Raw genomic sequence first — 27,762 nt, 5'->3', positions numbered from 1 at the left:
TCCAGACCTACAGGATTCCCAAAGGGGCAACCAGGGAAGACAGGGCAGCCTCACTGGCCCAGTTATAAAACCCCTTTGAAATCTTCAACCCCAAAATCAAGTATTTATCGAGCACAATAAATAGGCCTCTCGTATATTAGTAGAAAAAATGAATACTAAAAAGAGTTGAAATTATACTGGGAAATTTGCTTGGCTACAAAAGGTATCATCCAAGTACCTTATTCTTATATTTGGGGGAACACAACAAAATTCCACATTTAAAATTTTTTTCATTCAATTCTTTGATTGAACACAGATCTGACAACTCTCTGGTATTTTTACACAGAACTGCTTTAAGGATGCTAAAATGTCCATCCTCCCCCCCCCCTCCCAAAAAAAACCACTTGTATGAGGACTATTATAAACATTTTATTTAAAGACAAAGTAAAAAAAAAAAAGGTGCGCAAATACAGATTACAATATATTTGAGTATTTCACATGAAAGAAAACGTGTAAATTGCATTAGTACTGAACGAGCAGGGTACCTGGAGTCCAGTCTTCACACAAATAAAATGAGGTCACTCCACAAACATGTCATGCTTACGAAAAATAAATCTTATTTCCTAGAAACCCAAAATTCCGACTACTCTGACTGTCCAATGCCTGATTTCCCTGCTGAATAATTTTGAGACAGCCTCTACACCAAAAGTTTTAAAAAAAAATTGACACGGCACTTAAAAGGGTGTGGAAAAATGAAAATAAGTAAAAACCTATTTGCAATGGCAATCTGTATAAAATTTACACATCTTATTTGTTTTTAAAAATTATATTAAAACCAAAGGCCACCCTGGAGGTTAAAGCCACATCATAGAAAAATGCATATCACCTGTAACATGACCAGTAGAAAACTGATTGGTTTTGTGCAGACATTTCCAAGTGAACACTCCAGTTAGTCATATGCCTTTAAATAGTGTCTAGCTGATGAGAACAGAAAATGCACTTCTGGCCCCAACTGTTTTGTATGAACAGCATTCCTGAAATCAGGTCACAGGATAAAGACAAAGACAACCCTAGGGACAGAGGAAGCATCACCACTTTGATTTCAAGATCAACACCTTCTGAGGACAGATTTCCCACCAATGACCTGGGGTAAATCCTTTGGATCTCCAAAACTAATTTTAGATTATAACTACCTAATAAACAAAACAAAAATAAACTACCTTTAGATAGTTTATTAGATAACTTTAGATTATAATTTTGTTTTCCTTGAATTTCCCCATGCAGGCTAGGCACAGGAAAAATAAAGAGATTATGGAACTTAGTGAAACCGTATCTCTAATGATATATAGCTTCTAAAAGAAAAAGAAAGGAAGGGAAGAAAAATTCATAAAATGCATAGAACCAATTCCTTAAGTCATTCTGAATTTAGGACTACATCTGACTGTCTTCCCATAATTAAATTTTTAATAAGGTTGGGAATGTAGAGGCAATTTCAACGCATAGGGTTATTCCAGCGTCCAAATTAGTCTCTCAAAAAATAATGAAAGCATGATACTTTTGGCATTTATTCAGCCAATAAATTTCTCAAACACATTAATATTTATTCAAAAATAGCTTAAAGAGTCTGCCTTCTTACTCTATATTATATGTTATCTACATAAGAAGAGTTTATAAAATCCAGAGTGAGTCGGAATAATGACCAGTTTTCTCTAACATTTATTATAATCATTTTTCTTGTATCTCATGGAAGATTCCATGGAGAATATTGGCAAGTATTCACATGGTAATTTTCAAGAAAACTCTAATTAAGTTGCCTCAGTAGGAAGATAACATCTCCTCTACGTATCAAGTTGTAAAGGATTTGTTTTTAAATATCTGCCAATTCCACTGGCTAAATGTAATGCCTTTTCAAGTTTGGAAACTTGCAGGCAAAAAGGGCATTTCTCCTTGCTCTTCCAATTGCCTCAAAGAAACCGTCACTGAATCACAAAAGAGCAGCTGTGGAACTCTTCCCTTGAGGGGAAAAATAAATATGATCTTCTACCTTTTCCAACTTCAATTACCTATTTTTACTAAAGACAATTTTTACTTTCTACATCCTGACAACTCGTCTCCTTGGCTGTGCCCTGCCTCCTTTGCGTCCTTGTTAGCTGATGTCCCAGGTAATATAAACTTCTGGCCAAAAGTCTCAGAGTGGTTCTCGCTTTTCCCTTGGGATCCCAACAGGGTGAGACTCTAAGCCCACTGACCAATGGCTTCCCAGAGTATCTAGTGTTCTCGAGCGGAAAGTGTATCCTCCAGTTAAAAGGAAGCAGCATCTTTCTTATACCCACAGATTTAAGGACTGTCATAAAGTTACAAGTCTGACTATTCAGGACAAGACAGAAACATAAAACTGAACTCTTAGAGATAAAGTACAGGAAAATGTATTTCGAAGCCATTTTACTCCTCCAAAATGACACTCTCCACCACCACCACCACCCGCCGCTGCCCGATACTCTTGTAACTATGAGAGGCTTAGACGATGCTATTTCACAGTGTGCCTTAATGCAATGCACCAGGTCTTCTTCCAAAGCAGTAACAAGTGTTTCTTTTAAATAAAAAGGAGACTTGGCTACCTCTTAGCAAGCTATCCGAGAGCCACAACTACTCAGGCACCCCTAAACTCGAGCAGCTACCCACTTGGTTACAACTCCATTCAGTCTGGTCCGAGTCTCTGGAATGTGTTTTCAGAATTTTTCTCATAGTTGAACTTAAATGTGATCATTTGGTCATTACGATCAGGGATAAATGATACTGAGTGTGCCACAGGAGATGACAAATTTAAAACGCTCAGCTTATTCTATATGGTTGCATCCAAACTGGTAACTCGTTTATCCATGCATTATGGGACGACACAGGCAAAAGGAATGAGGCCCAATCAGACGCATTCTTCTGCAGACATTAAGAGGGGATTGATATACTCGAAGCCTTCAAATTCAGACTGGTCAATCTTCTTCACGATGTCACTGTTGGAAGAAAAATCCGATTTGTATTCAACAATATTTAAGAAGGGGGTATTGGTAGCCATAAACTAATTAAGACAGCAAACTGGTAAACAAGGTATATCAAAACTATAAATTAGGAAAAAACTACAAAAAAAGGCTTTACAAAACATATAGGCACCAATTAAAATGGTACAAGGAATATAAATCATTTGTATCAGGGGTCCTTAACCTGGGGTCTGTGAACTTGGAGGAAGAAAAAAAACAACTTACTTTCTTTTCAATAACCTAACTAAAATTTAGCATTCCCTTCCATTTTTTAATACTTTATTCTGGGAATGAATCTATTGGCCTCACCAGATGGGGTCTATCACACACACACACACACACACACACACACACACACACACACACACACCCCCACCACCACCCTCCCCACCCCAAACTCTACCCTTAGATGGACTTTTAAAAGTAAGAAAACATTTAAGAATATTTCTATAAAATAAAGAACTGAAAATTCAACAGGCTTCTTTGTCCAGAGTTCTTGCCTAGAGTCACAGGCTTTAAAGTGAAGGTGACCAAAGGCTGGGACAGAAATATGTCACAACTGAGACTTTTGTTCTAATTGAACCTTCAGATCCATCCGCATTAGTAAGGGGGCAGCCAGGTGGTGCAGTGAGTACAGCACCGGCCCTGGGGTCAGGAGGACCTGAGTACAAATCCGGCCTCAGACACTTGACACACTTACTAGCTGTGTGACCTTGGGCAACTCACTTAACCCCAATTGCCCTGTTTTCCCCATCCCAAAAACAAAACAAAACAAAAAAAGAACTTAGTAAGCCTTTGAAAGTATATTGGAGCAAAGCAAGTGTCCGCCCCAGGGCTGTGGGCCAATCCCAAGGAGGAGAGTATGCAGTATTATAAAAAGGACCAATAAAAGGCCGCTGTCCCTGGTGATGCATTTGTTGTGGGGTTGAGGACAGAAAGTCCACTATGAGAGACCAAGAAGTGCTGGCTGACGACATCAAGTCCAGACCCCTTCGGGGAGTCTGGGCACAGAAAGAAGGGATTCAGGTCTGGCAAATGCTCCAGGTGTTGAGAAGACATCTAGTCCAACCAATATCCACAGCTGCTAGTTGGCAGACAGAACTGGGCCTCCAATGCAGGTTCTAAGGGATGGGAAGCCAGTACTAAAGAGGTTTTTTTCCCAGTGGATGGTTTTCCTTTAGGCAATGGTGAGTGTAGAGACTTTTCTCAGAATCAGAAAGTAGGAAAAGCACCTCTTCCTCCAAACAGCAGACAGGGAGACAGGAGGAAGACTGGGATTTACACCAAAAGACCTTGAGGACCTATTAAGGCAGGAGGTGAAGCCAACCTGCCAGGGAGGGAGGGAGGCAGGCAGGGCTGTTTGCAACGCTGGGCTGCGGAGGAGCAAAGGTAAGCAATGAGGAGGACTGTGGGGTGGCAGAGACAGGATGCTAGGACATATCAGTCACCAACATGTCCCAAAACACCCAATCCCCATAAGACTGTTTTTTAAAATGATCATAATAAGCTCCAGTCCAAGAAAAATCTGAACATTTTGTGCCATTACTTACTCATCATCTGGAGTTAGCTGGACAGGTTCATTAGTGAACTGAGAATCAAAGTTGTCCAAACCAAATTCCCCCGAAATATTTGGCTTGAAGGGAGGTACCACCTGCTTTTGTTCCATCTAGAAAGACATGTTTAATGGGAGTCAATTTGAGAAAAAACGCATTTTGACCCATGACCTCACTCTGTCTCATTAGTCTCCATTTCAGACCTCAGGCCTGGCCTCAAAACCGAATGCTCCTTTGAGCAGGACAATGTTGACCCATTTGAGCGCAGCAATGTTCCCTTTGGCTACATGATTCTGTTACACACACAGGCATATCCACTCAGACATGCATCCTGTATATTATTATATATACACAAATACATATACTATATACACATATATATTACTACATATGTTTAGTAAGATCTATTCACACATACTCATAAACATGCATATAATTTATATACACAGCACAGTGAGTACAGCACCAGCCCTAGAGTTAGGAGGACCTGAATTCAAATCCAACCTCAGACACTTGACACACTTACTAGCTGTGTGACCTTGGGTAAGTCACTTAACCCCAATTGCTTTGCCTTCCCCCACTCCTTAAAAAAAAATTATATACACCAAGTATACATAATTTCATCCCAGGGGTGATCCCTCCACCAAAGCTGATTCTGACCTCTCTATAGCTTAGATGGTCTCTGGAAGTTACTCTCGCCTAAAAACTCATTAGCCTGTGGCCAACTCAAAAATAAAACTTCTCCAACTGAGCTAGGTAGGTCCTCAGAGAACAGAAATCTAGCCTGTCCATCCCAAGCCTTGACTGCTTAACAGGACTCATCAGCCAGAGCCTGTGTTCCTCTGACAGAAACTTTAAGAAGCTGGGGTCCCCTTCAGGCCATGATGTGACAACGAAGGGGTAAGGCTAGTTCTAAAAACCGTTCTGGATTACCAGGGTGCGGGCCCTTTCTCAGGCCTACATGCTGGCCCTTCTAATGCTGGGTAGATGACAGGTAGATGAAGACTAGAAGGCACCTCAAGGTGCTGCTCCACATCCCCAGCTGCCTGGCCCACCCCGGGATGACTCTGCCCTAAGCCCTGCTCTCCTGATTGGTGAGCCTTGGGCTAGATTCCCAGCCATGCCTCTCCGCCTTCCACTCCTGCTCTGGACTCTCCACCTCCTCAGCAGCCCTGCCCCTATAGTAGGTTCCCTTCCTTCCTCCTCCCCTATTCTCTAGCCCTGTGAGAAGGTCAACTTCTCAAGAGAAGAGACCATCTTGGATGGTGCCTGGCACATGTGCTTAATAAATACTTTATCCACTGATGCATCTATCTAAAGAGTCAACATATCAATGGCTACATACTGTAGGGAAAGAGGTTTCCAGAAACCACGTGATGCAACACCAAAAGCTGGTTTAAAACAACAGCAAAAGATGATCCACATACCATATCCCAATCCACATTACGGAAGAATGGATGCCCCTGAATGTCAGCAAAGCCTGTCTGAGGATGACAGCCTAAACGTTCCTTTGGGTCCTAGAGGTGGAAGAACGGTCTGTTTATTAAATGAATGCCAAAGGGGATAAACATTCATACTTCTGGCATTAGGAATCTTTCACCATTCTTCTTAGAGGCTAGAAGATTAATCCCACCAGGTTAAAAAACAAATACTATGTGTCTAATGCTCATGTGGTCCAGTCCCCACCCCTCCCCTCATACGTCATGCAGGTTAAAGAGGAATGTCAGTCCTACTGTCTAAAGCATCACAGAGCTGCTGAGGATCAAAGCCACTCAAACCCCAAATGTTATCATTGAGGACAGTCTTGGTTCTAGTTCAATTCTAAGCACCGCTTTATAATTATGGACAGTACACCTGGGCCTGCTGTGAGCTCATTTAGCATTTAAAGGAGTCACAAGAAAATGACTTTTCCCCCTTGTGGGTATCTCCCTCATCTGATTCATTAGGCTGCAGAGGCCCATGGCTCGTGAAATCTTGGCCACTTCACTACCGTGAGTTAGGACATGTTCTCATTTTTCTTTCTGGTTAAAGTCATTTTAAAATTTGCATATTAACACCTCTCACCTTCACTTTTCACTGTGTTAACAATTAAGTCTCAAGTCGAGCAGTTTCCTCTGGAAGGTGTGCATCCCACTAGGTTCTGATGCTGCTATGTGGTGTTACCTTGGAGGAGGGCTCCATGCCAGCCCCCTCTCTGCCCTGGCCCCTTAAGAGACTGGCAATGGCCGAGGGAAGGCACCTCAAGCTTCCAGTTTCTGCTTGTTAATGGTCAAAAAGAGCACTTAATTTCTCCTCACTGGTTTCTGAGCTCCCCTAGCACTTACTGTCCTAATCCCCCAATCTGGCTCTGGAATCACCTCCTGCCTAGCACCATTACTGAACATGACTAATCCTTTGGGCGAGCCCTGCTTGCTCAGGTGGGAGACTCGCTCCTGGGGGACAGATCCTCTCTCAATGGATCTTTCTTCCCTATTTCTTTCAGTCTCTCCCATACAGTCCTCCACAAAGTGGGCCCTGGATAGCTGCCTCTTGGGGAGTCGATGCCTTATTTACTGTTCCACAGAGACTTCAAACACAGACCTGGAGAAGGGAGTGAGGGCCAGGGGAGAGGCTGCTTTATAGATGACATTTATGTATAAACCAACCCCATCTCACCTCACCCACTATGGGGGGAATTAAGACAAGAAATGAAAAGGTTTCATTAAGCATAGTCGCATAGCCTCTGAGAATATGACTTCCAAATGAATTGAAAACTAAGAGACACTTTGCTGCCCATCTGGGAATCTCAAGCTCCAGGGCCCCTCCTTGGAAGCCCTATTGCCCAGAAGTGCCACCGTGCATAAGACACCCACAAACACCAATTCTTACTTTATTAAGAAAACTCTTCAGAACACTTGCAGCTTTGACAGAGAGGGAGCGGGGTATTCGAATTTGCTTTTCCAAAATAACTAGAAAGGAAAACAAGAGATCATATGCCAGTTTTAAAGAGCTTCCTACCTTCTAAACACACATCTCTCTGCTGACCTCCAATCTCACATCTCCAACTGGGTGTCCGGGGGATTTTTTTTTCTCATAATCTTTCTTATTTTACTTTTTTCCCACTTAATAGTATTTTATTCTTTCCTATTACACATCAACAGTTTTCCACATTCACGTCTATAAGATTCTAAGTTCCAGATTTTTTTCTCCCTCCCCACCCAAGACATCTAGCAATTGATATAGGTTATACATGTACAATCATGTGAAACATATTTTCACATTAGTCATGTTGTGAAAGAAGAATGAGAACAAAAGGGACAAACCACAAGAAAGAAAATAGTCTGCTTCCATCTCCATTCTTTCTCTGGACATGGACAGCATTTTCCATGAGTCTTTTAGAATTGTTTTAGATCGCTGTTTTGCTGAAGAGAGCGAAGTCTATCAAAGTTGGTCATTGCACAGTGTTGCTCTTACTGTGTACAATGATTCAAACTATGTTCAAAACTGACCTCAATCTCTTCCCCCAGAACCCTTCCACCCACTCCAACATCACAGTAGAGGACAAGGCCACTCTTCAAGCTCCCAACCTAGGAGTTATCCCGGATCCCCTGTCTCTCCCCGCCACATCCAAGCTGTTGCCAAGACCTATGGATTTCACCTCTGCGATATCCTCCCAGCAGGCACCCTTCTCTCCTGCCCCTGCCCCAACCCTGGTGCAGACCCTCATCACCTCACACCTTGACTACTGCAATGGACTCTGGGGGCTCTGCCTGTCTCACGGCTCTCCCCACTCCAGTGTATCCCCCAATTCAGTCACTAGAATGATTTTCCTAAAACCCAAGTCAGATCATGTCACCCGCCTACTTAGGGAATGCCAGTGGCTATCACTTCCAAAACGCTCTGTCTGGCCTTCAAAGCTCTTCATCACTGTGCCCCCTCCTGCCTTTCTAGTCCTCTGGAACCTTACTCTCTGACACGTCCTCTTCTCTCAGTGACACTGATCTCCTGACTATTTCACTCCAGAGACCCTCCTTCTCTCAGCTCTGAGCATCCTTCTTAGCTGTCCCCACGCCTGAAGTATGTTCTCCCTCCTCTGCCCTGACTAATGACCTCCCTGGCTTCACTGAAATCCCAACTCAAATTCCACCTTCTGCAGGAAGCCTTCCCTTTGTTAATTATCTCCTATTGATCCTAAACATAGCTTACTCTGTATATATTTATTTGACATTGTCTCCTCCATCAGATTGTGAAGGCAGGAACTGTCTTTTGCCTATTTTCTTGTCCTCATCATGGTGTCTGGCACACAGTAGGTGCTTAATAAATGTTTGACTGTTAAGTTACAAAAATGAAAACGCTTCATTTTCTTCTTGTTATGGGTCTTGTCCCTATTCTGTTGTGGAAACTGTGTCTGTTTCCACCTCTTCTCCTGTATCCCCTTTATTTCTGGGATGGCTCCCTCTTTTCTCTGTCTTCTTCTGGGGCTCCTCTGTAAAGTTTGTCCTCATCAAGTCATCTCTACTTACTGAATTCTCTCCCCCATGATGCTATCCAAACCAGGGTGAAAACCCTACGGTGTTCCTTTGGGTGTGCAGAACTAAGCTGCTTATTCCTGCAGCTGGGAACAAGAAGGACAAAATGCACCAGAAGCACATGGTTGCTTTACGAACTAAGCCGGGGTAAAATCTCCACAGCCCGCTGCCAAAGGTGATAGTGCAGCCAAGCTCCCCAAGAAAGGTCTCCACTTGTTATTTGGTCTCAGTAAAGACTCTTCTCAGGAAAAGCAAACAGAACTTTCTTTTGGCCTTGCTTTGTACGCTCAGCATTTACCACAGCGTCTGGCACATAGTAAATGCTTCATTTTTGCTGACCGACTGACAGTTAATCACCTTGAAAGAGATAATCCTCTGTGTTCTGATCAGGGTTATCAGAGCTCCCAACAATATCAAAGGGAGACCTTCCCGCCATCATCTCAAACATCAGCACACCAAGCGCCCACCAGTCCACACTGAAACCTTCAAAAAAAGGTCTGAATTAATGAAGAAAAAAATAGTAAACCATCATTCCTTAAAGCCCTTATTACCAAATAAACATAAGTATTATGTACTAAATGGTCTGCTAAATGCATTCCAACCCACATCACAAAGTCACAGGGTTGGTAAGTCTTGTTAAATTAAGTAAAAAGATGCATTCCTGAAAATCTATTCAAGAGAGGAACTTTTAGGAAATGAATCTTACAAATTTCCATAACTCCAGAGATTTAATTCCCATAGATAAGCTCAAATCCTAGGATAATGAAAACTATATCTAAGGATAAAACAAACCTACATGGAACAAAGTTTCTGCCTGCGGGAGGCTTCCCAGGCCTGACGTTTTTGACTGTCGATGGAATGTCCTGAAAGGGGCAACTATGGCCCTTCAACTCAATTCAACTTTCCCCTTGGCATCTGAAGGGCAGTGAGGAATCAAACTGTCCCACAGACAGAGCCACAAGCTACACACAGATAGAAAGAGACAGGAGGACCAATCTTCTCCTTCCTAGCTGAGGTATCCTGGCTGAATCTTCCAACCCATGACTAGGGGCATCCCATATGCCAAGCACCCTGACTGGCAACCTGCCCCTTCCAAGTCTTTAGCTACAGGCAGATTAAAGAACCCCTGTAGAGTCCTCCCTTTCTCATTTCTAATATAGTTAGGGGTGGGGATGTTAGTTGGATTTTCTACATATATTTTTTCTAATAAGGTCAATATTAAAACACTGGAAAACTCTAAGGGCAAATGCCTAAAACAGAGGATAATCAATTTTTTTAAAATAAAGTCACAAGTTAGACCACCCACTGCCTGGGCAAAAAATCAAAACAAAACAAAAACCCAACTCTTTATTACCATAATCTTCTCCTCGTAAAATTTCAGGAGCAATGTAATTTGGAGTACCACAGAAAGTACTGGTCGTGTCTCCTGGCCTTAATCCTTCCTTTAAAAAAAAAAAAAGAGAAAAGTGGTATCACAGGAACCTCAAATTTTGTTGTCAAACCACACTCCCCATCTCAACCTCCTAAATCCAGCACCGGTTCAGGGAGTCAGTTCTCGGAACACACTCTATGTTTTGGCCACGAGGCCCCTTTGCCCCTCCTCAGGCCCTCTTGCACCCCATCCCCACTCTGGACCCTCTGCTTCCCCCCCTCCCCAGTGCCTGCCCAGCTTGTCTCCATGATGGAATGCACATCCTCACTTGGGCCTCTGAGGCTCCCTAGCTTCCTTTGATGCTAAGCTTAAGCACTACGTTCTTTTTGAGGGCCAGTCCCCCCCTCCCATGACCTTTTATTTACTTTGTATGTATTCTGATTTGCTGATAGGTTCATGGGTTGTTTTTCCTCTGATAAGCATGTGAACACCTTGAAGGCAGGGCCTGGTTCGTTTTTATCTTTAAATCCCAAGTGCCTCACACACACAGCAACTGCTTGATAAATGAGAGCCTGATTAAAAATATATCCGTGGCACCATGGTCACTTTTTTAAATGCCCATCATGTTCTTCGTACACACACAGCTTAAAGAACATCTGTCTTCACTATTATCTGTTTACAAGTAGGTCAATTATGACAACCACCACCTTTTCGAAAAGATCTGACTTTACTCCTGTCTATCCTCTAATTTCAAACTGTGCTGAAAAACTGTATCCCACAAACACTCTGCTTTAAAAATCCATACCCACGTGTTGATGTTTCATTCACTCTGCTAGATCTGTGGTAATACACAGGAGCTACGTTAGGGCTCTGATATGCAGGAAGTAGGTTAACCACTCCTAATTTCAATAAGCCTAGATACTGTAATCGGCTTATAAGCCGCTTTGAGGAATGACAAATGATTCTTTCATGATACTATATGAAGTTTGTCATGAAGCCTTTATCGCCTCAAGAGAAAGTCTACACAACGTGAGTACAAACCAAGAGAGGCGTGACTCTATTTTGTGTCTGAAATGAGTGAATCAAAATTGTTCATGAAATGTTTCCAAAGCCAGGTTAGATGAACTCATAGCAGAGGGCCTCCACCCACCAGCAAAGTCTACACAATGTTAAACCAGCCAGTGAAAACCTGAAGAAAGTAACAGGGAATATTTCTGGAAGAAAACTGTGAAAGTGCTTCACAAAGTGTTTCTGATTTCCAAAAAACCTGTTACAAGAAAAACAAATTCATCCGACATTAACATTTAGCCAAAGGCATTAAGCTGCTTCTCTCCTTCACTGGCCTCAAATCTTCAGAGAGGAGGTTTTTGTTCCGGGGTGGGAGGTAGTGGATGCTTTCCATTTTCCTGAAGGTTGAAGCTTCCTAGGCAATGCTCCTTGCTAGCTGGGCTAGCCTCCCCGGCATGGTAGTGGAGACCAACTTCCAGTGCCATTAGGTCAGGTTTTAGAATCTAAATGAAATCCCTTTTTGCAAGGAGGAAGCAAATAAAAACATCTTTTGCAGCCGTATCATCTAAATACCACCAAATTTCTCCAGAGCATCATATAAATGGAAACAAACAAACAAAATTCTTCTGAATAAAGGAAAGACAAAAAGAGTTTTAACAGGTCCCTTTATTCTTATAATTTTTCTTCTTAAAGAAATGAAATTTAAAACTTCCTGAGAAACATGCCATATTTAACATTTTTAAAATTCTGAACCTAAAATCCCAAAAAAGAATATTTCCCCACACACAGCACACACAAAAGGAGGATTCTACATGAAACTGGGAATCTCCATTTCATGCTGCTTGCTTTCTTAAAAGTATGTAATACATTATACACGCTGCTTTCCAAACTGTCCTGCTTGTCTGTGCTCCCTTCTGAACTTCCTCCCATCCTCTCCTGGGCAGTAAAAAAAATATGTTGCAATGGTGTGTACCACACATGTTTGAAAGGGTACAAAGGGATCCAAACGCTTTGAGAGAAACACTAGAAGGGAAAAAAAAAGCTCTCCAAAGCCCGGGAAATATGTGAGAAAAGGGCTCAAGTGAATTGTCTTTCTCTCATGCACATCAGCAACCACAGATACTCATAGAAAGGGCTTAAAAAAAAAACCCTTTCAGGCCCCCGGACATTGCGGCTTACTTGTCAGCTCTTAAATAAGGCCGACTTTGCCAACGAAGCTTTGTGGCTGATGCTGAGCTCAGTTAAGGAGAAGATCCACTCGTTCTCGCCCCAGCTGGGCAAAGATCACTGGGCAGAGCCCCCTGAACAAGGGGAAACAGTCACCCTTAGTTTTGACTGAAGAGAGAAGCCCCTCTAAGTGGAATCTTTTAAAACTGAAGACAAGAGGATTCACACTCTCCTGTCTACTGGAGTCTGAGTCAAAAAGCATACACCTGAAACTGCACTGGATTCTCAGCAGCTCCTGTCATCTCTGGGAAACAGCAAGGCTACCCACAACCTTTCCTCACCCTCACTGAGGCTCACAGGGGAGGTGGCATTGAAAAAAGGAAGAAAAAGAGCATTCTGGAATGCTAGGCAGAACACGCCTACTTATGAGCAGCCATTCCCCCTCCCCCCTCCCTAGGTCTCTTCCTCCTCCTCCACCTTCCTCCTCTTTTTCCTCTTCTTCCCCCCCTCCTCCCTCCTCCTTCTTCTTCCTCCTCCCTCCCAATTCACACCCAGGTCTCTTCCTCCTCCTTTTCTTCCTCCTCCTCCTCCTCCCCCAGGTCTCCTCCCGGAGTGGCCGTTAGCAGAGGTGGCACCCTTTCTGAAGGCCAAGGGGAGGGCCCTCACCTTACACATGCCATAGTCAGTGAGCTTAATGTGCCCTTCAGAATCCAGCAACACATTGTCCAGCTTCAGGTCTCGATAGATTATCCCTCGTTCATGAAGGTAATTTAGTGCTAGACTTATTTCTGCAGAATAAAATCTAGAATGAGATAAAAAGGTCACTGGTTTGCTTCCAAAGAAATGTATGCTAAACCTTAAATTACATGGTGGACATGTACATGTAATTGCTTTACAAATGCAAATAACACTCATGTCACACTCAAAGTTCTTCTCTGGTTAGGAGTCCTAATTTCTAAAGTAATCCTTTTACACCAGACACCAGGCCCAGCACAGAACCAGCTAGGAAACAGTCAGCACCCTTGAGTATTTTAAAATATTGCTTTTTCATTGAAGCCCTGTATTTCACAGAAATCTTTTCATACCTCAAACAGTTTCACGGATGACCCAAAGCTACCAACCCTTCCAACAAAAATCTGTGCTTCACACCAGACTCTCAGAACAAGAATGAAAGCAAACATTTCTGTCATTAGATGATGTATCACAAAAGCCCCCTATGATGCCCCGACGTGTCTTGGAGGTTGTAACCCTGGGTTCTCCAAGGCTCTGGGGGGAAGCAGTTCTGGCATGTGGCCTGACTGCTGTCCAAGGACCCACCCAGCTACGTTCAGAAAGGCTCGGCATCAGAGAGGTGGCCAACGAAGGGATGAGCTTTGCATTTTTAAAATCCAACGTATTTTTAATAACCAACCGTCATGGTGGCACGGATGTACTTCTTTATACAGGGTGTCCCTAAAGTCTGGACACATAGGCAAATATTTTCAACAACATTTTATTTATTTAATTGGAATATTAATAGACCTTAGCCCCCTTGATTTCTTTTTCTGGGGTATGCTAAAGGAGAAGGCGTACTCAATGAAAATCACAGATGCAACACACTTGATTGAACACATAAAGAGTGAATGTGCTAAAATTGACAGCAATGTGGAGTTATCGCATCAAGTTCACGTGAATCTTGCAAAGCACATCAAGCTTTGCATCACAAATGATGGAAATCATATTGAAGATCTTATTTGTTAATATTCCAATTAAATAAAATGTTGCTGAAAATTTCATTCCTTTCATTTCTTGAAAATATGCATTTTTGCCTATCTGTCCAGACTTTAGGAACACCATGACACTACATGGCCTGTCAAAGAAAATTTTATATGTAAAAGGCACACAAAAGAGCATAGGAAAACATTATTTAGTAGCTATTTCACCACCGGCATAATTATCTCAAATGAAGCACACCCTGATTTTTTTGTTGGTGTTGTCCATAGCAACCAATAAAATTGTCCACCAAGGCAAGGAGGCCATGAGAGGAGTTGGCAGCAGTCATGCCCAGAGAGGGATGAATGGAGGGGTGTTTAAAGTATTGGAAAAATATTCAGTTATACAGCAAATTCTTGCCCTAAACCTCACTGATAAACTCTCAACATGAAACAAATCTCAACAGAATCATTAATTAGTCTCACTGTCTGCAGCATTCTCTGAAAAGATTGGCTGAAGGTCCTAAAGGACTCAGACCATCAGGAAACACTGTACTTGGGTCCAGAACCATTCATATCCTGTTCCTTACTGAAATAACACTGATTCTGTGTTGTTGTTTTTAAAAAATTGATCCTATTTACAGTTAATTGATTTTGTCCTGTAACTGCCCAAATCATGGTTCTTGGTCTCTGAACTTAGTTCGGACTTCAGCTGCCCTGTAATTAGTTAAGTTCAGAAATCCAGTTCTCCCGTTAATCACTGTCGTGTTCTTGTGTCAAGGAAATCTGTTACCCCTGAAGGAGGCAGGTGGACCCCAGGGAGTCTGGCCTGGTATCCTTACCCCACCAAGCTCTCTTCAAGGATGTCTGGTTTGTGATCTCCGAGCTGGCAGGTGGACTCAAACAATGGAAGGAGCTGCGCTGAGCCCCTCATTCCCAATTTCCAGCCAATTAAGTTGTCCCCCACGCCTCAGCTTTGTAACCGATCACACTGATTTAGCCATTTATGATGCTGACTTCTTTTAACCAATCATCACTTGCTCTCCGCCTACAAAGCCCTGTTCTAAGAGGATGGCCATTCCCCAACTCAGGGTCTCAGCTTGGCTGAAGAAGTAGAGATTCTATTTATCAGTAAATTCATGCTTTACTAATTGAACGTGCCTTAAAGTTTGTGCCTTGGTTTACCTCATTCCGACCATAACCTTGTGCTATGCAAGTTTCCTAAGTCCTACTGGCAGACCAGCAAGTGTGGCTGCAAGACATTCTCAGTTCAAATATATCATCACATTTGATAACAATACTACAAATATGGCATTAATCAGAGACTATCCATTTGGGTTTTACTTTCCTAGTGAAGAAAATGATGCAGAGATTGTTGCTAATTTACAAATGGGAGGAAAATACCAACTGAGCCACTAATGGGAAGGAAGTGGTTTGTCCAAAGTGAGGCAAAGCAGAACCAGGCCTAAAACTCCATTCTTGATCCCTGATCTAGCCCTCTGACCTATTCTCAAAAAAGGTCAATATATGTAATCTCCCCAAACTGATATAAAACCAAAGTTACAAAACACAAGAGGGTCGGAGGAGTTTTCCACCTGTTCATTGACACTGAGGACAGAACTAAGTGTCCCAAATTTAAAGCCTGATCAATGCAAGGAAAGGCAGAGCAGGCTTCAGGGATTTTTTAAATAACAGAAATGTTCTGTAATCACTTTCAAAAATATACATAAAATGAACTTAACAGTGTTGCTAATAAAGGGTCCTCCCAGATGAATTCTAAAAAACAGATGTATAATTAGCACAGCATTATGTAAATGGACCCTGAAAACAAGGGCAAACATTTCCCTCGAAATGTTATCTATATTCTTCATTCGCTTAGGAGCCGTTTGAAACTATACACTGATGTACATTAGGATACGTTTACTATTAAAGCAAAACTAGGAGTTTGAGGCCAGCGATCCAAGGAGAACCGCAAAGGACATAGGAGGGCTTCACCCTGCTGGCTCCTAAACCACCTGTGGAACAGCAAACAACATACCTCGCATGTTCTTCTGGGAGCTTCCTCTGTCGCTGCATGTGAAACATGAGATCTCCTCCATTTACATACTCTATCACAAAGAACAATCTAAAAAAGAAGAACGTCTCTCAAACTCCAATCTGTGATGAGGCCTTCATTTCCACACTGCAGACAACACGATGAAAACCAGCCAGAACGCTGGAAGGAGCTCGTGGCCAGGCAGACCAGGCCGCAGAGGAGAGGCGGCCTGAGGGAGGAAGGGGGGCCCCGCAGCCAGGTCTCTGGTGGCCCCATCAGGACTTGCTCTCCCACTCTCCTTGTGATGGACCCGCTGGTGAGACCACAGCCGCATCTTTCTCTACTGGCCCTTCTTCTCCTGGCATCAGCCTCCCTTCATCATACCACCAACAGTCCTAGCACCCGCTACTCCAAAGCAGCAGCTCTGACATCCCTCAACACTGACCATGTCAGTCATTTCTAACTTTTTAATACCAAAGGGGATAGTGTGTGGAAAGAGCTTCAGAATCCTGGAAGTCCCCAAAGAAATGCAACAGAATCCCAGCAGCTCATTCACAATGTCAACATTCCCCAAAACAGTTGGTTTTTGTTTTGTTTTTTATTTTATTTTTTGCTACTAACTTATTCTTTATTCTTTACTTTATGGCCAAGCCTGAGAGCTAGGAACCTAGTCTGGGAGCACCTAGGTCTTGTGTCTAACTATTTATGTGCCAGACCTGTTGTTTCTCCCCTGCTAGAAGGTGGGCAGGGGCTGTTTTTGCTCTTTAGTCGTATGCCCAATCCTCAGCACGGCTCCTGGCACACAGCTGCTGACTGACAGACTGCCAGCCTTGGTGTGAGGGGGGCAACCCTGAAGAAATCTCTCTGACCCTCTGATGCAGCTCCCTCGCTGGTCAAGCTGGGATACTTCCTGATTCCTGGGATTATCATGAGGGCCTAGGAATTCTTTTTTTGAAGTGCCTCATAACCATACAGACTTATGGCCATGTCAGCTCCTGCTATGACTATAGCCCCTCCTAGGTGAACCTCTCCTTGAGTTCTGCTCCAGGGGTTCACTAGGGCACGAGGGTCCTCAAAGGCCCCACCCAGCAGGGAAGGCTCTTTAGAGACAGACTGTGCACCTGCTGCCTGAAGGTCAGGTGAATTTTGGAAGGGCTCCTTAGCAGAGTGATCACTTTTAGGGGCCGTGGCCTACCCAACAACCTCCATGAGGAATATGCTGGAGACCTGGACTGCGCACTATGGCAGCCTCGTGTGCCGGCAAAACCACAGCATCCTGGCCTAGGGCCATACATGCTTCATCTTTCTTGGTGTAAAACTATCACGAACAATACCCTCAAATGTGCCCAGTCCGACCCTCTCCCTATTCCTCCTCTTCACTCTTACCTGCTTTCTGTCTGGAAGCAAGAGTGCAGGCCCACGAGGAAGGGGTGGTTGGAGGCCTGCTCAAAGACATGTTTCTCTGTCTGCACCCAATCGATGTCCTGGTAAAACACACGAGAACAAGCCCAAAGCTCTCAGATTCTCTCTCTTACTCTTACCAACATTCTCCAAAAGAGGCAATTATTGTTTTGTTCCTAAGAAATTAGTTGATTACTGAGACACAAGAGATAAAATGGTCCTTTCGCAATTCATTTCACCATCAATTCACAATCTACAAAACAGGATGCACACAGATATGTGAGATAAAGCAAATGCTGTCCTATGCACAGGTCCATCAAAGAAGCACTGGCCTCTGGGGGGGAGGGGTCCAAGGAGGGCCCACAGAAATCGGCCCTGAGAGAATGCAGAAGTATGAAGCATTTCACTAAATGGGAAGCTTCCCTCTGAGCACAGAGTCATTCCTCTTCCTTAAAAGGGCAGGTAGGGAAAACTCCATCAGCCAGCTATGACAAGTCCAGTTACCTAAGGAGCTGGACAATCACAGGTAAAAAGCATCAAACACCCATGTGGACAGTGCCAGGGTCTTCTCTCCTGTAACCCTGGGAAGCTTATACTGTACATGCCCACTCAGTCTTAGAGAGTCCAGAGCGCCACGCACCTCATCATCATTGACCAGCTCCTTCTTCACGACTTTCATGGCATAAATGCGCTCCGTTTTTTTCAGTCGCACCAACAGCACTTTGGCATAGCTCCCCCTTCCTATGACACGGAGCAAATCAAAATCCAGGAGACCCAGACTAGATGAAGCTTTGCCACTGTCCCTAGTGCTCATTGCCTGTTAATGGAATGATCATTTTTAAAAAATGCAATGGCTGGAAAGCCCACTTAAAAACATCCCACTGGAAAGACACCACTGAAAATGGAGATTCTCTACATCCACAACATTTCATGAGGTCCAGAGATAGAGGACTAGTAGAGGAGATGGAGAAGGAAAGAGCAAAGAGAATCATTAGAGTCTAGTCCTTAGTGACTTAGAAAACCACAAGTGACCATTGTCGATGTTGCGTTGTATTTTTATTTTCTGCTTAAATATTTCCCAATTATGCTTTCATCCGGTTTAGCACTCCTCATGATGCCCAGTGTCTGACCCTTCTGGTGGAGAGTCAGGGCAGCCCACTCAGTCAGGAAGAAGAAAGCAACATCGTCAGACACAGCATAGGGCTCAGGGAACCTTTCCTCCCAGGACAGACCAACAATTAGCCAGTTTTACCAATTTTAAATTGGGCAATTATTAGCAATTAGGAGCTGCTAGAAGGTAGTTTCTTGACATGCTGGAAACCAGAAGAGGTTAAGGAGGAAGTGGGTGGTAAAGAAATGAGACAGTACACTGTGAGGAAATCATTTTACACTTCTTTTTAAAGACCTTATTTATTAAGAGAAAAATAAGCAGGAGAAAGGAGTGGAGCCTAACATGCCTTTTTATCTGCCAGAGGTGTTCTACCACACAATAAACAAAGGTTAAGTTTAAATGTTTTTTTAGAAAAGGCCAAAATTTTTCTAAATCTGAGATCCTTTTCTAAAAGAAAACAGGAATTTGGTTATTTATGCCCCGGCCCCCCTCCCAGCAGAAGAATCTAATATTATCTTAGTAAGGATCACTAGGCAACCATTTGATGCAAATTAATCAGTAAACACGGAGCTGTTAGCTATTAAATGGGGAAGTCACCATGACTGAAGCCAGCTGCCAGAGAACTACTTGCTAGGAAAAAGCTATTCTGTGGTTTATGTGTTTGTACATGCACTTTCCTCTCTGTTGGGTCATGAGAAGAAAAGGAAGCAATGAAACTAAAGGGAGAAAATGGGTGCCTTTTCATGGGAGCAAAAAACAGGGTTGGGGGGGAAACCTAGGTGCCCAACCATTGAGGAATGTCTGAACAAACTGTGGTATGTGAAGGATATAAAAATAATGAAATTATTATCACACCAAGAGAAAGGATAACAGGGCGGGGTTCAGAGAAGCCTGAGAAGAAAGGACTTAAATGATGCGGAGAGAACGGAACAGAACCATAAGTCACTGAAAAGCAGCAGGGGTTTAACTGATGCTGTATCCAAGGGTCCCAACTTGACTTCAGGGGCCTGTTGAGGGAACCCCTCTCCTCCTCCTTAGAAGAGAGGAGGCAGGCTGCAAGGGCAGAGCTAGGTCATGCCTTCACAAATGACCAGAAGGATGGTTTGTTTTAACATATTCTTCTCCATGATAAGGGAGGGTTCCCCTGAGGGGCAGGGTCATTGAGAAATGAAAGAATCATCAATAATACATTTTTTCAAAATGAGCACAGGTGGTTGAAACGCCATCCTCCTAGAAGGACAAAGACCTCTGAAAGTCAAGTTCCTGTAGATGTCACCCTGTAATTCCAAAGCTGAAAAGGCCCTCAGAAATCATTTCCTCCAGGCTCCTCATCTTAGAGAGAGGAACCAGAAGCCCAGGGGTGGGCCCAGGTTCACGCAGTACCTCCTAAGAAGCAGAATCAGCATTCCCCAGATGTTCTGACACCCCAGCTCCTACTCTCTTGGATTACACTATGATCCCCCATTAAATCGACAGCTGGCTATCAGCTGTCAAATACAATAGGCCAAGTGATTTTTACCTCCTTTTCTTCACCAACATGGTCCAAACTCTCATGACTTGAAGGGTTATATGGAATCACTGGAAGAAAAAAGACACGATAAATGGATAAAGAAGGTACCAAGTCATTAAAACATAAAGGAGCCATCTCTTGAGATGTAAGTGAAGGAACCACTAATTCCCACTATGTCAACAATCTCTGATTTTCACCATTTCTGTTTGTCCGTGTCTTCTGTGAATAAGGCCTGTTGCCTCTCTAACACATCTGTGGGAACTCTTTGCCAAAAGTGGAGACGCCAATAGTTTCTTGCCTTGTCATAATGATAATTTCATCCTTTCAACAGGGTGGAGAAACCAGTGAGTGGAACTTCTATTCTGAGTCAGATTTTCACTAACAAAGAGGAACTGTCAGCTGAGGTGGGTGGAAATGATGGGGACCTTACAGGAAGGAAAGGAGGATCCCATGGACTAAACTTTTACAAGGGGAAGCCAGCTCAGGATACCCTCAAGATTGGAATTCTGAGGACAGAGACAATTTCAGTGAGGAAGAAAGATTAAAAAGACAAATGAGGATACAAAAGAAATTCAACCAATTTAGCTCCAAAAAGACATATGTGGAAGAAGGAAGCCAGGACAAGTGATGGTGGGTGAACACAAACCTGCTGCACAGGCCTGCTAGCATGGCATTAGGCACTCTAAGGCTCAGAATGATCTGAAGCTGGAGGAAAGTTAGACAACAGCAAGGGTTTTAACAGATATTTAAAGGGGTGCGGGGAGACAGAGGATGGAAGGGGGGATGGGATCACAGCTTGGAATGAATGGTATGGAGAGAAGGCAAAACTACTACACTTGTACAGGGATGGAGGGGACTTGGCTGCCCTGAAGGAGGAAAGTCACCAGGCACCGATCAGGCACAGATCCCAATACAGTCCAAAAGCTGCCTGATGTCAAGGCTGAGTCACATCAGTCATGTCTGAAACATCACAGAAAACAGCAGAAGGACCAAAAGACTGGAGACAGACAAATCCTGCTCCCATTCCCACAAACAGAAAAGTGGGGCTGGGAAACAAGACGTCACCGAACTTGACTGATTCCTTGAAAACTTCTAGAACCTCTAGAAGAGGAAGCGATGACCTGATGAGCATCCACCAAAGGAAACGGCTGCCCCAGAGAGCCAGTGTGGTTTTGTCAAAGACAGGTCATGCCAGACCAACTCTGCTTCCTTTTTCTGGCAGAGCTGACAAGTGACACGTGGAGATCCTTCACCTAGATCTTAGCAAAGCACATGCAGGCTAGACAAGGGCGAGGCAGAGCGGATGTGGAGTAGGTCAACTGGTCTGACCACAAGAGCAGTGCTAAATTGTTCTAGGTCCTCTTGGAGGGGGGGGGGGGCGGTCTGTGGCAGCTGCACTGAATAAAAATAAAGACCTTTACCAGCTAGAACATTAAGGTGACCAATGAAATTCAACAGAAATAATTTGGATTCATAGGAGTAACCTTCTCAAGTATAGCTAAACAGTTCATATGAAAAAGGTGTAAGGCAAGTGTTTTGGTTTTCTTTTTTTTCCCAAGTGGGAGTGAAAAGAAGGGGAGAGAAAATAAATGCTTGTTGATGGTTAAAAAAACAAAACAAAACTTAATTTTTTAAAAAAATGAAGTTTGGAATGAACTAAGACTCATAAAGGAGCAGTTAGGTGGCACCACAGTGCATAAGGCTCCTGGGCCTGGTGTCAGAAAACTCATCTTCCTGAGTTCAAATCCGACCTCAGCCACTCACTAGCTCTGTGACTCTTGCCTTAGTTTTTTCATCTATAAAATGAGCTGGAGAAGGAAATGGCAAACCACTCCAGTATCTGTGCCAAGAAAACCCCAAATGATATCACAAACTCAGCAACAACTGAAAACGACTGAACAGTGACAACGAAGGCTCAAGAAGAAACCTAAAGATGGGAGGGTTTCCATGCACTCCAAGCCCAATGACTGAACTATGGGATGAGGCCCGAGAAAATGAACCCCATCTTGGGCTGCATGAGGGGAGGTACAGCTTCCAGGCCTAAGGAGGAGAATCCTGATGTTCTCCGCACTGGTCAAACCACACTGGGACCTCGACAGCATCGAGGTCATATCACAAGAGGATCATTTGAACAAGGCATGATTAACCTGGAGAAGAGATTTCTATGAGGGGTGTATGATAACTGTCTTAAAGCACATGAAATGCTATTATGTGAACGAATGATGAGATCTGTCCTGCTTGGCTCTGCAGGGCAGAAGGAGGCATAAAGTGTGGAATTACAAAGAGGCCAAAAGTAGGCTTCTCCCTCTTGGATAACTCTACTTCAAGAGATGATGGGAAACTCTACTGGTCCCTTTCCAATCTGAGACTCTGCGCCTCCTCAAGCTGTGCTCACTGCCCAGAGGCCCTCCTCTAGGGGGGACAGACATCCTGGCATCCTGGATTACAGACAGAGACTGAGGGTATGTACAAGGACAAATGTCTTCTGTTGACTCTCCCAAAGCTTGTGACCTCAGGCAAGGCCCCGAGGTCACAGTGCCTGGCTTCAGTTTCCTGATTCTGAAAATGAGGGAGTTGGTCCTTAAGGTTCCTTCTCATTTGAGGATTCTCAGTCTAATAGGAAATCTCAAAGTTATTAAGACTGCATTCAAATTAAGAAGACAAACAGATAATTCCCTCCCCCAGCCCCTCTAAAACAGCCTTATCCCTCTTGCAATCTTCTCATTCCCTTGAAAAAGAGACTGGAATAAGTCTTACCTGTCTCTACATTGTCTGAATGCACAGAGGTTTGGTCCATGGGCATCATTGGTTCCTGGATAAAGATTTAAACATGTTCAGAGACTGTACCTTCTTATGTTCTGACAAACTTTCATTTCCAGCAGCTATCGAATATTACAACTAAATTGGAGAGAATATGACTGAGCCATCAGATTCCTGCATGTAGCATGGTTACCGTCAGAAGCTCTTACTGTATGAAGCCAGACAACATCCCCTGGATGAAGCTGCATCATTCACATTGGAAAGACAACAAAGTAGACATGATCATTTCTAGGGCTCGTATCAGAAGTCAACGGCAAAGGCGGACTTGTGACTGAATCCCTGGTATCTGAGGCATCCTCTCTGGGGAACGGAAACTTTAAACAGTCTTCCCTAAACTAGCCCCAAACTGCTGGCTGATGAAAACCGAAGACTCAAGTTTAACAAAAACCAGCAGGAAAGAGCGAATGAAAGCGAACGTTCCTCATTGCGCGCTGACGCTGACTTTTGCTAATTGAGGGTGATGATGAAGAGGAGGAGGAGACGCATGTAGCCAGGGCCTGGAGGGCTCACTCAGGCTACTTCAACGGATCCTCACAACCACCCTGTGATGTGGGAGCCATAATTAGTCCCATTTCATAGATGGGGACACTGAGGCTGAGAGAGGTTAAATGATTGGTGGGGGTCATACAAGTGTCTCACGCAGGATTCAAACCCTGGTCTTCCTCATGCCCCTCCTGGCACTCTCTCACTGCGCCCCCTTTGCTGCCTCCCCTCCGATGGGCCTTTGAGAGGCTGCCTGGCTGAGGGGAAATGGCATCCTGGGTTTGAATCCTAACTTGTGTGACCTTTGGCCAGTGCCTTCAACTCTCTGGGCCTAAATGCAGGTTGGACTCAGTGATCCCTCAAGCCCCTCTGATCTCCAATCTACGACTTTTCAGCCTCATCCAAATTTATCTACACCAGAGTTCTTCCTTCCCAACTCTGTTCTCACAGTCTTGCACCATAAGCCCCTCATCAACATGCTTCCATTAAAAGAAAATGTGCCCTGACAACCTGAAAGAAGAGTTACTGTGAGCAAGTCTGGGGAGGCATCACCTCTTCGAGGCCTGGTGCTTGGCTGCTTCAAGACTCTGGACACAACACATCTATTGATCTGGCTTCTCAGAAACTCAGACAACATACTCAGAATCCTGAAGGACGTGGCTAGACATCCCCGTCCTCCTCCAAAGACCCAAGGCTCAGACACGTAGAAGGAAAGCCCAGCCTCCTCTCATTTCTCCCTCGCCTCTGGAATACACCGACACAGCTGCAGTATTGGCTGCCCCCAGGCAGTGCCAGGAGGGCTCTTCTCCCCACCTTCTGCCCTCAGAGCCCTTGGCTTCTAGCCTCAGCGTGGGCATCGCTGCTCCCTGCCGCAGGACATCCTGGGGCCATGACCTCCTTCTCATTCTCTCTTTAACTGGGTCACTTAGATACGTGTCACCCCACTGAGATGGCAGCTGTTTGAGGGCAGGGGTTGGCTTTGCTTTTTCTTTGTACCCCCAGGATGCAGTAATTACTTTTAAAATGAGGCTGTTTGATAGACAAATGAAAAGAGGTAGAGCAATGTGTAGTGACAAAAATCGTCCCACAGCTCTTCCTGAGGTTAGGACACACAACAGTGCAGGGGCAGAGTGGGCTGGGTACAAACCCTGGCCAAGTGGCCCAAGGCCAGTCACCCAAGCCACTCAGAGCTGCCAAGCAGCACGCTGCAAGGACTTTCTACAGAGGGTTTTCAGGACACCGGTGAGATCGCAGTTCTAGCCTCTCAAAACTTTATGAAAAATCACTAGTTATAAAAACCTATCTGGAAATCCCAGATTTTGTGAAAAATTAAATTCCTCTCATAAACCAACATGACTGTGGGCACTCAAAACCTAAAAAACAAAACAAAACAAAACCTCAAAACCCTAAAAAAATCAGTGGCACCTTCATATGTGCATGTAAGCGTATATACGTGTGTGTATGTGTGTGTATAGACGTATAGCTATGTACACACACACACACACACACACACACACACACACACACACACACACACACACACACACACACACGCATGCACACAGTCCCACCAGTCCACCCCACACTAACCTGCCCAGCTTTGGTTCCAGAGTCCTAACAGGGGACCCCATTCTAGGCCTCTCCCACCCCAAAGCAAGGAGCCACCATCTTACCGGGGGCAGAGAATGCCGCCCACACTCAATGGTAACCAGCTTGTGGCACTTCTTGTGAACAAGCAGCTTGCAGTTGATGCACTTGTAGCCCTGGCGCCCAAGGCCCCAGATTCGGTCGGTGCAGATTGCACAGTGAGCTCGCTAAAGAGGGCAAGAGAACAACGTTTAGACGAACGTGGATGTTCCTGCACGTGGCAATGCTAGCCCCACAGTGGCGGGGGAGACATGGGGGGATGGGGACGACGACACTGCCCTCCCTCCTCCTCATCTCAGTGTCTTCTGGGATCAACATTTCTATCCTGTGACTATAAAGCAACATCCTCCCTGCACCTATTATTTTCCCAAAGCTGTATGAGGCCAGAGAGAAAACGAAGTTAAGATGCAGCCTTCAGTGAAAGTAAGTGGGCCGCCATTTTGGTGTTGGTGAGACACCTTGGACATTTCATTGTTTCATAGCTAAAAGCAGGGACAACAGGAGGAACTCAGTTTGAACAGGAAAAGCCCAAGAAAAGAGAAAATCACGGAAGCCCACACAACCCCCCAGACTGTTCAGAGGTCAAATCAGAGTCGTGCTTTTCTAGCTAAGAGCCCGGGGAATATCAGGGCTGCTGCCTATCCACTGGGCACTAGCAAAGAGCAGTGGGGGTATCAAGGCCTTCTCTTTAAAACAAGAGCTCATCACTTTTTTTTGTCACAGACCTGCCCCGCCTCCACCTTTCACAATCTGGCAAAGCCGATGGACTCCTTATTGGAATATCCTTAAAGATATAATAAATAAAATAAAATAAAATACATTGGATTACAAAAGAAACCAGTAATATTGAAAGATGTAATTTTTTTTTCCATCAAAGTTCAGAGATGCCCAGAACTCTTTTCACTGAGGCCTTGGGTATCTTTGGTCCCAGGTTAAGAAACTATGTTTTACAGTTGTGAATTTATAAGCCTTACCCTAAATACCTGTAGCCCCATTACTTAAGCCAGAAGCCCAGGGATATGTGGCATCTAGGAAGTCCACGTGGAATCTTCTTGGAAGAGTCCACATGTGCACAAGTCAACTTCATTCAAGCCTTTTCAGGTCACTGGGAATAACCAGAAAGAACCCAGCCAGTCACTGCTTATTCGACAAAAGGGCGAAATCTAGTCTTTCTCTCTGCAATCAAGGTGACTGTGTTGAGGGCCAAAGGGAGTGGGAGGGAGGTGGAGAGAAACTCGGTCCCAGAACCAACAACAAGCCATCCAGGCCAGATTACCCTGTTGAACCGCTTGGCTTGGAAAGTGTGGCCATTGGCACAATAGAGCTTCCTCCAGCGACGCGCACCTCGGCGATAGATGGACTCTGAAAAGGGACAAGAAGAAAGAGACCTGAGAGGCTGCAAACAATATCCAAGCCCAAGAGGCAAAGCCTGAGGACAACAAAATAGGGACACGCCTCAGCCAATGCCAGGGGGACCAAGAGAATGAGAGCCACGCCAAGAAGCAGCAGCCAGCCGGGCCCAGAGAAGGCCACCACTGTAACACATCAGTACTTCTTTTCACAGACACACCCCCTGTCTACATTTCTGGCAAGCTGAATCCATAATATATCCTGTATATCTGATGTTACCATTAGGGTATAATCCCAGTGTCTGCAAATCCTCCTGCACTTCACGAGATTCAATGCTCTCCATGAAGCTGGGGTCAATCCTGGGAGAAGCTAACCTTGTGTTCTAAATAAGAAGGACAGCCTCCGAGTTCAATTTAACATTACCTCTTGGGCAAGCATCTTCAGTGGTTCCCTCTTGTCTCTAAGTTCAAATAAGAATCTTTCAGCTCGGTGTTTGAAGGCCCTCACAGTCTGGGCCCAGACTCCCCTCCAACCTCATTACTCATCGCATCCCTTCACCTCCTCAAGGTTCCAGTCAAGCAAGCCGATGTGCCAAGAGAGCCAAGGCTCTCCCTCTTCATCCCTGGCTCAGAATCCTCACCAGCCTCCAGCTTAGCTCAGGACCACTTTCCAGGAAAAGTCTTTCTTAATTCCCTCATCTCCTCAATTTACCTTGTTCCCTCTGTCCTCTTTTGTCTGGGTCACAACATCCCAAAGAATGGAATCTCCCTGAGGACAGGGACCACGTTTCTCATTGTTTTTGAATCTCAGGGAGTTGAAAAAGCCCCGTTTAATTGACGGTTTTAGTTTTAATTTCTAATTTATTATTAGCAAACTAGGCGAGGCCTTTCCATGAATGAAGTTTTAACTTGACTCTCAAACCTAAGGATGACTCTGGAAAGCCCCCTCACACTCTGGTAACTTCACATGTCTCACACTTGGACATTCTGCATCCTGAGCGGGAATCCACAGTGCTAGGAAGGAACCTTCATGAAAAGAGCTATCGAGGCTCTCTGAGGGATCTCCCACTGTGGGTCAGAACGCGCAGGCGGAAGC

The 27,762-nt window shown here is 44.3% G+C and overlaps 1 protein-coding gene across 1 annotated transcript in view; it reads right to left on the bottom strand.

Moving 5' to 3' along the window:
• Positions 1-395: 395 nt before the first annotated feature.
• PRKCI (protein kinase C iota) overlaps positions 396-27,762 on the bottom strand; it is a 76,225-nt gene continuing 48,858 nt past the window's right edge. Inside the window, exons 5-18 of the mRNA XM_036756545.1 lie at positions 26,594-26,679; positions 25,344-25,484; positions 23,125-23,179; positions 20,377-20,435; positions 18,387-18,563; positions 17,732-17,829; positions 16,349-16,435; positions 13,286-13,421; positions 10,427-10,514; positions 9,430-9,555; positions 7,433-7,512; positions 5,992-6,081; positions 4,562-4,677; positions 396-2,987 (exon numbers count right to left, since the gene is read on the bottom strand). Of these exons, the coding sequence (XP_036612440.1) occupies positions 2,900-2,987; positions 4,562-4,677; positions 5,992-6,081; positions 7,433-7,512; positions 9,430-9,555; positions 10,427-10,514; positions 13,286-13,421; positions 16,349-16,435; positions 17,732-17,829; positions 18,387-18,563; positions 20,377-20,435; positions 23,125-23,179; positions 25,344-25,484; positions 26,594-26,679 (1,427 nt within the window). The 3' untranslated portion in view covers positions 396-2,899. The remainder of the gene's footprint in view (positions 2,988-4,561; positions 4,678-5,991; positions 6,082-7,432; positions 7,513-9,429; positions 9,556-10,426; positions 10,515-13,285; positions 13,422-16,348; positions 16,436-17,731; positions 17,830-18,386; positions 18,564-20,376; positions 20,436-23,124; positions 23,180-25,343; positions 25,485-26,593; positions 26,680-27,762) is intronic.

This window comes from Trichosurus vulpecula, chromosome 4 (genome assembly GCF_011100635.1).
Source record: "Trichosurus vulpecula isolate mTriVul1 chromosome 4, mTriVul1.pri, whole genome shotgun sequence".
Classification (NCBI taxonomy): domain Eukaryota; kingdom Metazoa; phylum Chordata; class Mammalia; order Diprotodontia; family Phalangeridae; genus Trichosurus; species Trichosurus vulpecula.
The sequence above is the reverse complement of the archived record's forward strand: the minus strand, read 5'-3'. Positions and strand labels throughout refer to the sequence as shown.